The sequence below is a fragment of the Hemitrygon akajei genome, chromosome 20 (assembly GCF_048418815.1).
Source record: "Hemitrygon akajei chromosome 20, sHemAka1.3, whole genome shotgun sequence".
Classification (NCBI taxonomy): domain Eukaryota; kingdom Metazoa; phylum Chordata; class Chondrichthyes; order Myliobatiformes; family Dasyatidae; genus Hemitrygon; species Hemitrygon akajei.
In genome coordinates this window covers 59,073,634-59,090,078 of record NC_133143.1, presented here as the reverse complement: position 1 = coordinate 59,090,078, position 16,445 = coordinate 59,073,634, and the positions used below count along the sequence as shown (strand labels likewise).

The 16,445-nt window shown below is 40.1% G+C and overlaps 1 protein-coding gene across 1 annotated transcript in view; it reads left to right on the top strand.

The window, feature by feature from the left end:
• The window catches only part of dnah5 (dynein, axonemal, heavy chain 5), a 223,958-nt gene that overhangs the window by 167,766 nt on the left and 39,747 nt on the right, over positions 1 to 16,445 (top strand). The window contains exons 56-63 of the mRNA XM_073024384.1: positions 698 to 929; positions 2,102 to 2,216; positions 3,618 to 3,794; positions 6,420 to 6,623; positions 7,322 to 7,501; positions 8,951 to 9,088; positions 13,581 to 13,716; positions 15,406 to 15,722. Of these exons, the coding sequence (XP_072880485.1) occupies positions 698 to 929; positions 2,102 to 2,216; positions 3,618 to 3,794; positions 6,420 to 6,623; positions 7,322 to 7,501; positions 8,951 to 9,088; positions 13,581 to 13,716; positions 15,406 to 15,722 (1,499 nt within the window). The remainder of the gene's footprint in view (positions 1 to 697; positions 930 to 2,101; positions 2,217 to 3,617; positions 3,795 to 6,419; positions 6,624 to 7,321; positions 7,502 to 8,950; positions 9,089 to 13,580; positions 13,717 to 15,405; positions 15,723 to 16,445) is intronic.

Here is a 16,445-nt window from a genome sequence, read left to right as displayed (position 1 = left end):
TCTTAATTTCTTGTTGTATTAAAATAATTCTGAAATAAACAAATGGTTTAAGATGAACAAAATTAGTTTTAATCTAAAATAATCACAATTTATATTTCTGTGATGATAGCTATCAACAGCCAAATGTCTCGGAGATTCAAAAGAGCATCATTGGATACCTTTAATTCTTATAATGATATGCAATAAGCTTTTGAAGGAATCTAATGTGTAATCAACTTTTATACTTGTTTATATTGTTTCACTTTCTTGAAGAGCTGATTTTTCTTCTTGTTAGTGTTGCAGTAGTTAATAGAGTATTTCTATACCACTCAGTTACCCACTCCCACTTGAGAGGCGTTCACGTATTGTACAAGCGAGGTTATCAATAAAGTTCAGTTGTGAATATCTTGCAAGCCTGGTGTGCTCTGCACAATCCCTCTATAATGAACACATCAGTTAGTTTTTACTATGGAAGATAATGAAATTGCCCATTGATAAATTAAATATTTATAGTAATTTAAGTAAACATTAGTATTGAGAAGCCAGTATGTAGATACTGCAATTTTAATTCCTCAGCAGTAACTGAAGATTAGAGTGAAAATATGGCTACTTTGTTTTATGCAGAACAATTTTTCACTTTGGTTTTGGTACAAGTACAAACAATTTAATTCATTTCCCTTTTTATAGATTAAATTGTTTGTTGTTTTTTTTCCAACAGTTTCTGAGCACTTCTTATCTTCTTTTGAAATTGACTGCAGCACTGAGGTTAAAAGGGAGGTGGTGCAATGCATGGGATTCTTCCAAGATGGAGTGGCTGAGAAATGTGTGGACTATTTCCAAAGATATCGCCGATCCACTCATGTGACACCAAAATCCTATCTCTCATTCATCCAGGGATACAAAGCCACCTACAAGGAGAAGCACACTGAGGTCCATACATTAGCAAATCGGTAGGAATTTAATGCAAACAGCTTTTTTTTTGCAGAAGTGAATTTACTCTTACCAAAGGAAGTTACTAGTTAAACTGACATTTATTCTGACTTCCCTAAGGGCATCATTAGTCATTTTGCAGGTAATAGACAGAGAGGTAAACAGATGACTGAGGATCAAGATGGGGAAGAGAGCTAAAGATATTGTATGGGCAGATGCATTTGTACCCTTTTTGCTGCAGAGAATAGCATGGATATCATGTCACACTGTTGGATGGAGGTACAAAAGACTTTCTTTTAAGAATCAGAGTCAGGTTTATTATCACTGATATATGACATAAAATTAGTTATTTTGCAACAGCAGTACAATGCAATACATTTTAAATTATAAGCTGCCATAAGATGTATATAAAGAGTAGAGGGGAGCAAAGAGTGAGTTAGTGTTCATGGGTTCATACTCCATTCTGAAATCTGATGCGTTTTATATAATGTTGAGTGTGGGTCCTTGGGCTCCTGTACTTTCTCAGTGGTAATGATAAGAGGTCATGTTCTGGATGGTGAAAGCCCTTAAGGATGGATGCCATTTTCTTGCGGTACCACTTTTTGAAAATGTCCTCAATGATGGGGAAGGCACTGTCCATAATGGAAGTGACTGAATTACAACCCGATGCAGCTTTTGACTATCCTGCACATTGGTGCCTCCGTACCAGACGGTGATTTAACCAGAGTGCTCTCCATGGTGCATCTGTACAAATTTGCTGAAGTCTTTGGTGACATACCATTTTTTTTAGTCATTGACTTAGCAAATCATTTGTAATCTTGGCTAAAACAACCTTTTTTTTCCCCTGACTTATCTCCTGTCACTACCATATTAATTGCATACACGAAAACACCACTAATCCATAACCTATTACTACTTCACCCTGACATCATTCATATTCCGCCATTAAATTATTAAACTTAACATAAAAGAAGCTGTATTGTTATGCTGTGAATATAGAATTATGGTCTATAATTATTAACATGATAAGTTTACTGTGTTATTTAGTAAAACTTGAGAAAGTGCAAAATGGGAAAGCATAATTACCGGTAGTTGAAACTTGGTACTGAAATGGATTTACCTGGTTTCATGTTGTTTTAAGATAGATACTTTGCCAAAGAGTTTGCTGAACCGAAATATATCTGTTCTACAGAATGAATACAGGCCTTCAGAAACTGAAGGAGGCATCAGAATCAGTGGCTACTCTGAGTAAAGAACTGGAAGTGAAAGAGAGGGAGCTACAAACAGCCAATGAAAAGGCCGATATGGTATGTAGTTTAACAAAATAATATTTCATAAATCTTTTTGTTCTTTTTTTATCTTAACTGGTTTACATAGTTAAGACTTTAGTCGTACACATTTAAAAGATTACATTTCCTTGTGACCAATAAAAAAAAAATCTGGCTTTGACAGATGTTGGCACAAATATTCCATAAAATGTGGGCAATTCTCTGGGTTTTGTGAGTTGCAGGAGGAAAAATTACTGGATACAGATTTGTACAACGAGTTCATTTTTCTCTGTTCCCCCGACCCCCTCATCATCCAAATCCACTGAGTTGTTCGGAAAGTGTAACCAGATAAAAATATGCTGAGTTTTCCCACACTGAATGAAACATTTTCAAAATAGGACCATATGTCAAACTTTAAAACACCAGTCCGTTGACATTGTTACAGACCCTAGCCTAAACCCACTAGTGAATCCCACATCTACCCTTTAATAGTAGCACAGACATAAACCATGTACCAGTGATGAGTTGAAACACATCCTGATTTGTATTTTACACACATTCGAATTCTGTACATCGCATCTAACCCCTACTTTTACAGATGGTTCAGGAAGAGGTGGGTAGATCCTGTGTACTCTGTGGATCACCCTGGAAATTATGGTGTTAAACTAGAAATAAGATACAATCCCAGTAAAATGACCTTGATTGTTCATTTGGAATGGCCATTAATTTTCTGATCATAATAGTTAGTTTAATCATTTGTTTAAGTTCCCATACGTTAACCAATTAAGTGCAAATTGACCAGTGAAATACAGTGGCTTTTACTTAACTAGTAGGTAAGAAGCATATATATTAAACACTGATTTAAAAACTGACCATTCAAACTGGTGAATGTTTTCAAAGCCGTCGTGACTAAATCTGCAAAATATTGATCGTGTCATTTTTAAAAAAGTCCGTGTTATTTACACACATTTCGCACTTGCACAGATCAATAAATATCACAAGATACATTTAATATTTGCATAACTATTAAAATCCATTTTCTAAATGTTTAAGTATGCTTGTAAGAAACTTGTTGTTCACTGTCTTGTAGAGCTCTGTGTCAAAATGTGTGATGAGGTTTGTAACCTCCACTCTTCACATGTACTGTAGACCTTCGGGACCTGAAATAGGAAGATGTTTGCGATCTTGCAAGAGAAATGGAAAAAAATCTCTTCAATATATCCATATTGCTGCACATAATCATCCGAGAATATTGTTGCTGCATGCATCATTTCTTCACCTGTTTGGATATTGTAGTTTCCTAGAAATGATCATGCAAAAATGAGCCATTGTCAAACCGATCTAAACCAGAATTCGTTCCCATTTTCAATGTAGAGTTTAAGTGTTTGTTTTGAGACTAGAATTGATAGCTTATGAATTTCTGTTTTGTGTGTTTTTCAGGTTTTAAAGGAGGTTACTGTGAAAGCTCAAGCTTCTGAGAAGGTAAAAGTAGAAGTTCAAAAGGTCAAGGATAAAGCTCAGGCCTTAGTTGATAGTATATCAGCAGACAAGGCCATTGCAGAAGAGAAGCTGGAAGCTGCAAAACCTGCTCTGGAGGAGGCTGAGGCAGCTCTACAGGTAAATTAAGTCATTTATTTCCGCTGTCCTGATTTTTGAACCTTAGTAAAGTGTCTGGACCTGAAATATTGACTGACCATTTCCCTCCATTGATGCTGCCTGACCCGCTGTGCACCTCCTGCGGTTTGTGCATTGTTCCTTATTTCCAACAGCTAGACTTTCATCCTCGCTTGGTTTTTTCTATTATTGTTATCCTTATCTCTGGGAAAGAGCATTTGCCTAACTAATGAACAGTTCTCTGTTTAACAAAAATGGTTGCACTTAAAAAGCATTGAAATTCATGGTGTCACTGGAGCAATTGGACTGTCATCTGAAAAAATAGAGATTATTTTGTCTATTTGCATTATTGGCTGAAAACTGGGAACAAAGCACCAAACTTTCTGCTAAGTTGCCCATTAGCAGTAAATGGCTGCCCATTGGAAAAACAACCCGCAGGCTCCGTTTGTAGATCTCAGTGAAATTATATGTTGCAAATGGGTAAAACATTGAGTTAACAAATGCACATACATTTAGCAAAAATCAGTATCTCTGTCTAGCAGTGGTCAAAGGCATTGTATACAGTATTCAGTCCTTTGACTCTGCTCAACCAGTCAATAAAATGATGGATGATCTCTCACTGCCCCATATTCTTTGATTCCCTTGGCAACCAAAAATCAATAATCTTGTTCTTGAGTTACTTAATAGGTCAATAAAACAGTCCTTGGGTGATGGGGAATCATAAACTTGATTAAAGAGATTTCTCTTCTCAGTCTGAGATGACTGACCCTTTAATTCTAAAACATTTGCCCCTAGTTTTGGACTATCCATTCAGGGAAAATGGTTAGACCAATCTTGCTAAACTCTATATGTTGCACTGTGATCATCACTCATTCTTTAAATTGGTAGGGTGATAGGACCAAACACTGAAGATTACAGTTATCCCTTGAGCTGCAATCTCAGAAAGCAGTGGATGTGTGAAGCACATTTTCCTTTCCATATTCACTGGATACATTGCCTGGATTTGGGGGAAGTTCAGCAATTCCATCTGTAGCTGTTCATTGCTGTTTCGTTTCCTATATTTGCTATTGGACTCTGTGCCTAAGGCTCACCACTGCTTTTATGGAGGGAATTCACTCAAAATATCTGCACCACTTCTAACCTGGTGCAGTGAGTTCCTCAGTGGGCCTGGGCCCCAGAGCGTATCGCTGCGGCAGGCCCCAAGTTCTAGTGGGGACGATGACGCGGTGTTTAACTGCGGGCCCGGATAGACTGAAAAGGTAGGGGATCGAGACTGGAGACGAGAATCGGGCTGATTCTGCTCACTCTTCCACGATGTTAACTCCTCTGTCCGTGGTACTGAGACTGAGAGACTGCTCTGGCTCCTCCAGGCTTCATATCTGCGAGCTTCGTGGCTATTTGCCCTGCTGCGTGATGAACTGATTTTCAGCATCTGCAGGATTTCTTGAGTTTATACTGTTCAGCTTAGCAGAAGCCCTGTTGCAGCAGGAGAAACACTGAGTGACAGGTGGACATGGGCCTGCTCCGGCTGCTCTGGGCTTTGTGCCTTTGGATTCATTTCATCTCAAATGCTGTTGCTTGCTTTTATTGTTTGCATGATTTGTGTGTGTTTCTTCTCTCTCTATGCATTGGGTGTCGGTCTCTAATCAGATTGAGTTTTATCGGGTTTCTTTTTTTGTGGCTGCCTGTAAGCAAACAAATCTCAAGGTTGTATAATTTCTACATGCTTTGATAATGTACTTTGAATTTTGACTGGAGGAAAATACATAGGGGTTAAGATAAATGATTGTATTTCAGGACAATTCTCATTTATATATTTTTTATTGTTTTTATTTTAATACTTTAATTTTTAAAAATACTTCTATGGATTGAGTAATTATATAATTCCATTTTTAGAACTTACAAGGATCTGTTAACAATCCAGAGGTTGTGGATCTATGAATTTCCATGCATCAGTTCCAAACCCAATTCTTCAAAATCTCTCAGTAGAGGCTAATCTTAGTACTTCCTCCTTGGAACATGTACCCTGTCACTCAGTGTTTCTCCTGCTGCAATGGGCGCTCCTGCTGAGCTGAACGCTATAAACTCAAGAGATTCTGCAGATGCTGAAAATTCAGAGCAACGCCCACAAAATGCTGGAGGAACTCAGCAGGTCAGGCAGCATCCAGGGAAAGGAATGAACAGTCGGCGTTTCAGGCCGAGAACTTTCATCAGGACCAGAACCTAATGAGCAAAACTCTGTCGACTTTGGAATTTGAAGACAGTTTGATTACCCAGCAAATCCAATGAATTCTTTCGCCAGAAGATATTTAATCTGTTAAATTTTGCTTTATTACTACATGCAGTGCCTGTCATACTCCATACAATTTTTAACATTATCAGCAGTGTTAAGTTTGAAAGGAATAGTTGGAAGATTGGTAAAACACAAATAGTTCGCATCAATCCCAATACACTGTGGAGCTTGTCTATCCATACTCATTCATATTCCATTGATTTATGATAAATAAGCAGTAAAATTTCAGGCATAGCCTACAATGGCTCAGTAGTTCCAGAGCAGATTATGCACATTAGATGAAAATAATTTACATTTTATGATGCCTGTTTTTGTTCTTGTGCTTACCTGCATAGACCATTAAGCCAACTGATATCGCTACAGTGCGCACGCTGGGTAGACCACCTCACCTCATCATGCGCATCATGGACTGCGTACTGTTGCTCTTCCAGCGAAGAGTGAACACTGTCAAAATTGACGTCGAGAGGGCTTGCACAATCCCCTCATGGCAAGAGTCTTTGAAGCTCATGACAGCAGGAAACTTCCTGCAAAATCTTCAGGTCAGCAAATTATTCAGAGTTCCTTTCTTTCTTAGCTGAATAAAGCATACTATTTGTTTTCAATTTTTTTGTCAAAGTAAAAAGTGCACATAATTAATCTGATTTTTCAGAGCTACACTCATGAGCATTCACTATTTATTTAGATAATTGTAAGTTTAATTTTAGAAAATGCTAACTTAAGAAGTGAGTATGTTTTGGCAATAGTTTTATTTAGAGTTTAATTACCTCTTTTGTTTAAGGTATGTGTTCTTAAAATTAAATTGTTCTGTAGGTAAGAAGGCAGGGTAACTAGGATGTAAGCATTACCTTAAGCATTGCTGAATTCATATTATGTGGATCAACAGAAACTATATTTTAACACTCTACTTACTTGCTTCAATACCTCTGTTATGGCTTAAAGTATCTAGTTAAAATGTGTTAGCTGCCAAAACAGAAACTTGCATAAAAATGGGGCTAACTATACCAGTTTGAAGTTTTTGATGGCCTCTTTGTAATTTAAACTTTGCTAGTTCTTAAATGCATTTTTTACAAGAACATACAGTACAATGCAATATTACTTCCAAAGCATGTGACCAAACAGCAAAACTGTTGGTTTGTATTTATGTAAAAAGATCACAGTAGTGATCTTTTAATAGATAGATTTGTTCACAGCTAACAGTGAACCTTGCTGATGTTTGTTTGTTATTTTACCATCCTAGCAATTTCCTAAAGACACGATTAATGAGGAAGTCATTGATTTACTTCAGCCTTACTTTGAAATGAGTGACTACAATATTGAAACAGCCAGGAGAGTCTGTGGCAATGTAGCAGGAATTTGCTCCTGGACAAAGGCTATGGTGTCCTTCTTTTCCATTAACAAAGAAGTTTTACCACTAAAGGTATTGTACATTAAGGTGAAAGTATTTAACATTATGGTAAACATTTCTGAAAGTTAATTTCAAAGAAATACTTTGCAGTAAAAGATTGCAGAAGCAGGGTGAGAAAAACAAATGCATGATCCATGGGTTCTTGCTGAATGGATTTAAGGTTAAACAGAACATTTCTGTCACATGTATCTATAATCTATTCCCATCAGATCTACTTAACCTATTCACGATATATCTTTGTATAGATTGAAGGTAGCAGGATGATCGTAGATCAGGATTATCAGTCAGCCTGAAAAAGGAAATGACCTGTATGCACGGTAATGGAAGAATATCTGGACCTCTTTTAGGTGGATGTGAACTGTAACACTGAATCATATGAGAGGTATTAGGAAATCTGACGTGAATGAAAATATGGCCCTTTGAAGAACTTTTGATAAATGGAGAAGGAATTGGAAAGGGAGAGTAGCCTAGAAGGCAAAAGACAAAAAAAATCAGAATTTCTAAAATCTCTTCTGACAGTGATAATTGAAGAATTAGGAGCTGGGTAAAATGTGGGACAACAGTAAGGTGAGAAAGCGGCAGAGGTAAATAGCAGCAGGAGAACAAGAAGTGGAAGGAAGCAATCAGAAGATTTAAATTGTTGGAAAAAGTAAAGGACTTATGGGAACTGGTTTGGGAAGGTTTTGCAGAGAACAACTATGTTAAATTTAATCCATCAAAGGACAAGAAATTGATATAAGTATGAGACTGAAGGTCACAATGAAGTTTGTTGCAAAATAAACTATAATAGGTGAGTTTAGATTTTTTTTATAGTAGAAACAGAAGGAAGAGTTACCGGTAAGTTGTTTGTAATTAAGCCAAAGGGATATTTCACCAGCAGAGGGAAGGTTAATCATGCTGCAGTAAATAAAGATGAGTTTTAGAGCTGGCTCCAGGAGTGTTCACCATGACAAGATTGTGATTTGATAGTCCGATTGGCTTGAGACTCTAACTCAGATAGGGGTAAAAGACAAATTTTGTTGAAGAGTCAAAAATCATCCCTGCTTTTATGCTGCAAGAAGTTGTTTGTAATTAAGCCAAAGGGATATTTCACCAGCAGAGGGAAGGTTAATCATGCTGCAGTAAATAAAGATGAGTTTTAGAGCTGGCTCCAGGAGTGTTCACCATGACAAGATTGTGATTTGATAGTCCGATTGGCTTGAGACTCTAACTCAGATAGGGGTAAAAGACAAATTTTGTTGAAGAGTCAAAAATCATCCCTGCTTTTATGCTGCAAGAAGTTGTGGCTATCAGTTAAGTAACAAAAGTATATGCTGTATAGATGCTTCTTTCTGTTATCAGTAAATAAGCAGAAGCTGTCCCTGCATCCTTGGATAATGCCATGCTGCAGACCCACTTATTTTATAGAGAAAATACTGGCATTTATTTATTTATATATAGATTTATTAATTTTTGTCTTAGGCTAATTTGGCAATCCAGGAAAATCGGCTGGCCATAGCCATGTTAGATCTCCAGAAGGCACAAGCAGAGCTGGATGCCAAACAAGCAGAGCTGGATATTGTACAAGCAGCATACGACAAGGCCATGACAGAGAAGCAAGTGAGTGTTAAATGATAATTGATGTTTTGTATTTTAACATACACTTAGTGTATTCCTTCAATTACAAGGAATAACTTCTCATCCCTAACTATACGTGAAGGTTCTTATTTAAGTAATTAATTTGAGGAAAATATATATTGCTTTTAGAACTACTGATTAAACTGTACAAATTCTTTAAGCAGTACGAATCTACAAATGAAAGATTCTTATTATTATGCAGAATATACATATCATGAAGCAACTAATTGAGACAAAAATATATCATTTATTGGCCAGTTTGGCATGAGCTGTCTTGGGTAGATACCACAAACACAGACAATAATTAATGTGGCAATAACATGAAAGTTATGTACTACTCATAGCTTACTATGTGAAGTATGTTTTCAATTTTATTAAATAAGGTTCTAACAATGAATCTTACCTACGTTCTCATCTGGTGAAAACTAACACTCAAGCTGAGAGCTTCCTATCACTGTCCAGTGCAGGGCAGACTGATATTCAGGAATACATACCGTAGATTCCGGATTTTAAGCCGCTACTTTTTTCCCACATTTTGAACAGCTTTGAACTCTGCGGCCTTTAATCCAGAGCTGCTAATACATGATTTTTTTTCATGCCGCCTCGTAAACATTTTGCCTCGTAACAGTAGACCAATAAAATTGATGAGTAGTTCACAGAGGTCCAATGAAATTGTACGATAAATCAAGCGCACTTTCACAATTAAATTATTGTAAATCAGTCATTTGTACTCACCCTCATCAACATGGAAAACACTCGAAGAAAAGCATTGTGCTGCCTTTATGGCAGTTATTTAGTTTATAATATTTTCGCTTAGTAATTCATTTTCTAGTTAAAGTTAGAAGAGTTTTAACTATATTTGTTTTCTGTACTACATCGCGGGATGCTATGACGTCACACCCGGTTTCGCCGCGTCTTGTGGGATACCAGTTTGCGATAAACGGGAAGGAGGGGGCGAGCGGCGGAGCGGCATTAGATCTGAGCGAACGCTGCTTTTAAATGCCGTTTGCGATAAACGGGACGGCGGGGGGGGGAGCGGCGGAGCGAAAACGCTGCTTTTAAGTTAAAGGCGATCAATAACTTTTCCTGGTAAGCTGCAGTATATATATTTTTTACCAGTCGTTAGGAGATATTGGAATGTTGTTCAGTAAAGAAGTATACGCAACGTATATTTAAAAGTAGCCGCGTTACGGGCACGGTTCGAAAAAAAGCATTTGCAATATGTATTTGTTTTTGTTACCATATGGATTTAATTAAAAGTTAAAAAATCCTCACGTGTAATATCTTTCTGTGTAAATATCTCATATTACAACGTGGGACAGCTGCGGCCTAAAATCCGGTACGGCCTAAAATCCGGTGCGGCCTTTACAAGTAAAAAATTGATTTTATTTCTAAAATTAGAGCCAGCGGCTTTTAATCAGGTGCGCTCTGTAGTCCGGAATCTACGGTACTTGCTTCAAAATTCAAACATAGGAAACAAAGTGGTGGATTCACCAAAAAATAACCCAGTTCTTGGTTGAAACATGCACCCCATTCAGCTGTTGTTAGGGTTGTAAAGGTACCCCACAAAGACCTAAATGTAACAATGTAGCGATGTGCTACACACAGCGCTGAAATAACGACACGCGGTCGGTAAGTCGTTTCGAGACTAGTTTATTCAAACTTCGCAGTGCTGGCATTTAAATCCCTAGCGCCCAACCTCTCTGGGCAAAGTGGCGGATTGCATCTACCTTGGCGGGCAGAGGTGTTGCCCCGTCTTTGGTAATCCTGTAGCCCAGGAAGTTGATGGTATCAAGACCGAACTGGCATTTGGCCTGGTTGATCGTGAGGCCGAAATCACTCAGGCAGGAGTAGAGCTGGCGGAGGTGGGACAGATGCTCCTGACGACAACTGCTGGCTATAAGGATGTCGTCCAAATAGATGAACGCAAAGTCCAGGTCGCGTCCCACCGCATCCATTAGCCGCTGGAATATCTGTGCAGCATTCTTCAGGCCGAACGGCATTCGGAGGAACTTGAACAGGCCGAACGAGGTGATCAGTGCTGTTTTGGGGATGTCTTCAGGGTGCACCGGGATTTGATGGTATCCCCGGACAAGGTCTACTTTGGAAAAGATTCTTGCCCCGTGCAGGTTTGCTGCAAAGTCCTGTATGTGCGGCATGGGGTAGCGGTCTGGAGTGGTAGCCTTGTTCAGTCTACAGTAGTCACCTCATGGTCTCCAACCCCTGGCTGCTTTGGGCACCATGTGCAGGGGGGAGGCCCATGGGCTGTCGGACCTCCGTACAATCCCCAATTCCTCCATCCTCTTGAAATCCTCCTTCGCTAGGCGGAGCTTTTCCGGGGGGAGCCTTCGTGCGCGGGCATGGAGGGGTGGTCCCTGGGTCGGAATGTGGTGCTGTACCCCGTGTCTGGGCATGGCTGCCGTGAACTGCGGTGCCAGAATCGATGGAAAGTCCACCAGGATTCAGGTGAATTCGTTGTCCGACAGCGTGATGGTCCAGGTGTGGGGCCAGCAACTTGGCTTCACTCAGAGAGAATGTCTGGAAAGTCTCGGCATGTACCAGTCTTTTCCCTTGCAAGTCAACCAGCAGGCTGTGAGCTCGCAAGAAGTCCGCCCCCAGGAGTGGTTGGGCCACGGCAGCCAGTGTGAAGTCCCACGTGAACCGGCTGGCGCCGAACTGCAGCTGCACTGTGCGAGTGTCATAGATCCGTATCGTGCTGCTGTTTGTGGCCCTCAGGGTGGGTCCTGGCTTCCTGTTGCGGGTGACATACGCCATCGGGGGCAAGACACTGATCTCTGCTCTGGTGTCGACCAAGAAGCGGCATTCTGACTGTTTGTCCCAGACGTACAAGAGGCTGTCCTGGTAGCCAGCCGCCATAGTCATTAGCGGCAGCTGGCCCTGGCCCTTGCAGGGCGGGCGACAATGGCAGGCTTTTGTGCCCCACCGCTGGTGGTAGAAATACCACTGTTCACTGGCCTCCTCACTCCTGCCTCTGTATTGTGTGCGCCCCCCTGCCGGGCCTGGTCTGGTCCGCTGTTGGGCGCGTGGCCTGGTAATCTGACCGACGGACGCCATGCTCTCCCTCTTGGCTTTCCACAGCACGTCTGCCCGGGCCGCCACCTTCTGGGGGTCGCTGAAATCTGCGTCGGCCAGCAGCAGATGTATGTTCTTGGGCAGTCGCTCTAGGAACGCTTGCTCGAACATGAGGCAGGGTTTGTGTCCGTCAGCCAGGGTCAGCATCTCGTTCATCAATGCTGACAGCAGCCTGTCTCCCAAACCGGCCAGGTGAAGCAGGCAGGCAGCTCGCTCACGCCGTGAGAGGCCAAAGGTCTCAATGAGCAGCGCTTTGAATGCTTCATATTTTCCTTCTTCTGGGGTCGACTGTATGAAATCAGCAACCTGGGCGGCCGTCTCCTGGTCAAGGGTGCTCACCACGTGGTAGTAACACGTGGAATCAGAGGATATCTGCCGAATCTGGAACTGGGCTTCTGCTTGGCTAAACCACACGCGTGGTCACAGCGTCCAGAAAGTCGGCAGTTTTAGCGAAACTGTGTGAACAGATGAAGAGTCGGTCATCTTTGGTCCAAATCCCGTTTGGACCGTCGGGGTCACCAATGTAGCGATGTGCTACACACAGCGCTGAAATAACGACACGCAGTCAGTAAGTCATTTCGAGACTAGTTTATTCAAACTTCGCGGTGCTGGCATTTAAATCCCTAGCGCCCGCCCTCTCCGGGCGGAAATGATGTCAGAGGTGCATTACCAAAGTCTCCCCCTGCGCGCTGGCTATTTGTGAGCCGGTTCGCCTGCGCAGAAAGTGGGTCGCCACAACAACCTAATTTTATTGTACTCTTGTTGTCAAAAGATCTGCTGGATTCAATACAAGTATCTAGGAAACCTATTCAAGCCTACGGAATCAGTACTACTCCTTATTGAATGTTACTTAGACAAAGTGCTAAAGAAAGTCAGGGTAAAGAGTGTTTTCCAGATGGGACTTCGAGTGATGGTGCTGGTGATCATCGGTGATGTTCTGTGGATTGTGCCCACAAAAAAAAATGAATCTCAGGGTTGTATATGGTGTCATATATGTATTTTGATAATAAATTTACTTTGAACTTTGAAGGTCCACCACTGAGAATACCTCAGATACACCAGTTTTCTCTGTGCCCTGAAAGACATAGCTGTCACTCAGGCATGCATCGAGTGAATATGAAGACATTATCTATTTTGACTTTACATAATAAGAATAATTTCACAATTCAATGATTTGTGAAGTAAAGCCCTTGGTGCACACTGACAGATGAGACCTGAGGCACAATTTCAGATGAGTTCCTGACTTTGAGCTTTAGTCGCACCTGAAATTTATCGCATTATCAAAGGCTAACACAGTAGTTAATCTGTTTTCAGGAGTCATATGAAGTTTCATGATCATGTGTTCCTGATGTCCATTAAGTATAGTTGAAATGCTTGTTAGGCACTGCTGGAGGATGCTGATCGTTGCCGCTGTAAGATGCAGACTGCTTCCAGTCTCATCAGTGGACTGGCAGGTGAAAAAGAACGGTGGACCGAGCAAAGCAAGGAATTTTCAGCACAAACCAAACGGCTTGTGGGTGAGTACAGACTCTGTTTCTGAGTTCAGCAAGCCACTCCCGCCAGTGAGTTGTGTGATAACACAAGAGAATAGAATTGGCTGTTGCAGCATTGGAAATATTTTAAAATCAGTAAAATGGATGAAGGTATGAATGTTAAATCGAACAATAATTCTGAAATGTGGATGCAACATGGATGATAGAATCTTGAAAGATTATTCATCATTAATATTTTTCTGACAAAAGAATTAAAGCAACAAAAATTATTTTAATAATACGTGCAAGCTTTTATTTCAATTGAATAGTAAAGTAACAGTTGCTTCAAATTTGGGCTTTATTTACATCACTGTCACATCTTTAAGACACATAACTGCATCTATGATTGGGTTTCACAAGTTTTCACAACCATGCACCAATTTCTTTGGGGAAGCTGGTTAACCAGAGTAAAACGGGGGAGAAAACCATTGATTTCCCTCTTGGTTGTTGTGGCTGCCTTTGATTTTCCTGGCTTTGAGCTTTTTTGTGGTCCAGGGATATTTCAATGCAGGCTGAGCCTTTGGCTGGTGTGTGGCAGGGCAGGACTGTTGTTGCCTTTCTTTCATGGACATGAATAACTCTGAAGTAGAGAGGATTGGTTAGAGTGTAAGGAGTTACTGAAGAAGCTTGATATTTGTACCTTTTAATTTGTGCGCTATATGAAGAACTCAGCAAAGCTTTCTGTTATTGAAAGGTCTTTATACAAGCCGTACCTCCAGATTATCCATCAGAATCAGGTTATTTATGACTATCTTAAATGAAGTGAAATCTGTGTTGCTGCAGCAGCACAACAATGACATAAAATTATCATAAATTATAAAATAGATAAATAGTTCAAAATCAAAGGAACAATGAAGTAATGATCATGGGCAGAGAACCTGCGTGGGAGTCTAATAATAAGACTTTTGATCCAATTAACAGCATATATCTACTCCAGATAAAGGATTGTGCACATCATTTCAGGTGCAGGAACAGTTAGCTTTGAAAATTAGCTACTGCACTTTAAAATTTCTTCATTGAATGTAAAGTACTTTGAGAATCCCCATGACCCAAATAGTCTCTAATAATGGAACCCTTCCTTCTTTTTCTATGAAGTAATTTAATCATTCTCAATTACTAATTCCAGAACTGTAATTTGCCTTCACTTCGAGGCTTTTGCAATTGTAATTCCTTTCACAGAAGCATTCAATAGCTGTTGCTTCCTTTACCTCTAATTGTATCCTCTATTATTGTATTACTAACTTAATTTGAGGCGTTAAATAATTAAATTATAATTGAAAGCAGCACAGACAAAATGCTGGAGGATCTCAGAATGTCAGGCAGCATCTGTGGAAATGAATGAACAGTTGATGTTTCAAGCCGAGACCCTTTGCCAGGGCTGGAAAGGAAGGGGAGCAGACACCAGAATAGAAAGGTGCAGGGGGTGGGGGGTTGGTGGTGGAAGGAGGTGATAGGTGAAACTAGATGGCTAGGAAAGATAAAGGGTTGGAGAGGAAGGAATCTGGTAGGAGAGGAGAGTGGACCATAAGAGAAAGGAAAAGAAGAGGGGCACCAGGGGAGGTGATAGGCAGGTGAGAAAAGGTAAGAGACTAGAATGGGGAATAGAAGAGGGGAGGGGAGGGAATTTTAGTTTCAATTAAAACTGAACCGCTAATAACTAAGTTTTTTTTTAAGGTGACGTTTTATTGGCTACTGCATTTTTGTCATATTCTGGCCCCTTTAACCAAGAGTTCCGAAATTTATTACTGGAAGATTGGGAGAGAGAAATGAAAGCTCGTGGAATTCCCTTTGCCAACAACCTCAGTCTTACGGACTTGCTAATTGACATCCCTACAATTGGAGAATGGAACTTGCAAGGTTTGCCAAATGACGAGCTCTCGATACAGAATGGGATCATTGTTACTAAAGCAGCTCGCTATCCTTTGCTGATTGATCCACAAAACCAGGGCAAGATATGGATAAAAAACAAAGAGATGATGAATGAACTTCAGGTACCAGATTGTTCCTTCAATTTCTTCAAACAGTTCACGTATCATACAAGCTTTATCTTTCCATATCATTGAAAAGCATGTATTCTATATGTGTTTAGTGAATTGAGGCTTTAGAATATGTTATAACAAATGTGCTAAGAAAAACAAACAGGATAAAACATCATTGATTATCTTTCAAAAGCATTCTATTTTCCATAATGTGAACTATGCATATTTTTAGGTGAGAATTTCAAAGTTATTTGAGTAGTCATGTTGATTACCCTCTTATTCCATTAAATTTAGCACATAAACAAAATGCATAAATGTAATCAATAGGGTGATCTTGACCTTGCCACTAGTGATGGAAAGTCAAAGACAACATAATCAAAATGATGTTGCAGTTGCATAAAACTTTGGTTAAGCCATATTGTGTTCAGTACTGGTTGCTGCACTGTAGGTCAATGTGGAGGCTTTGGATAAGGTGCAGAGGAGGTTCACCAGGATGTTGCCTGGAATGGAAAGTATTAGCTATAAGGAGAGATCAGATAAACTCAGATTGTTTTCTTGAGGGAGTGTATAAAATTCTGAGAAGCATAGTTCAGGTAAGTAGTCTATTTTCCTGATTGGAAACATCAAATACAAGAGAGTATAGGTTTAAGGTGAGAGGAGGAAAGTTTAAAGGGAATGTGCACAGTAATCTTATTTTTACACAGCGGGACAGGTGCCTGGAAATCTCTGCCAGGG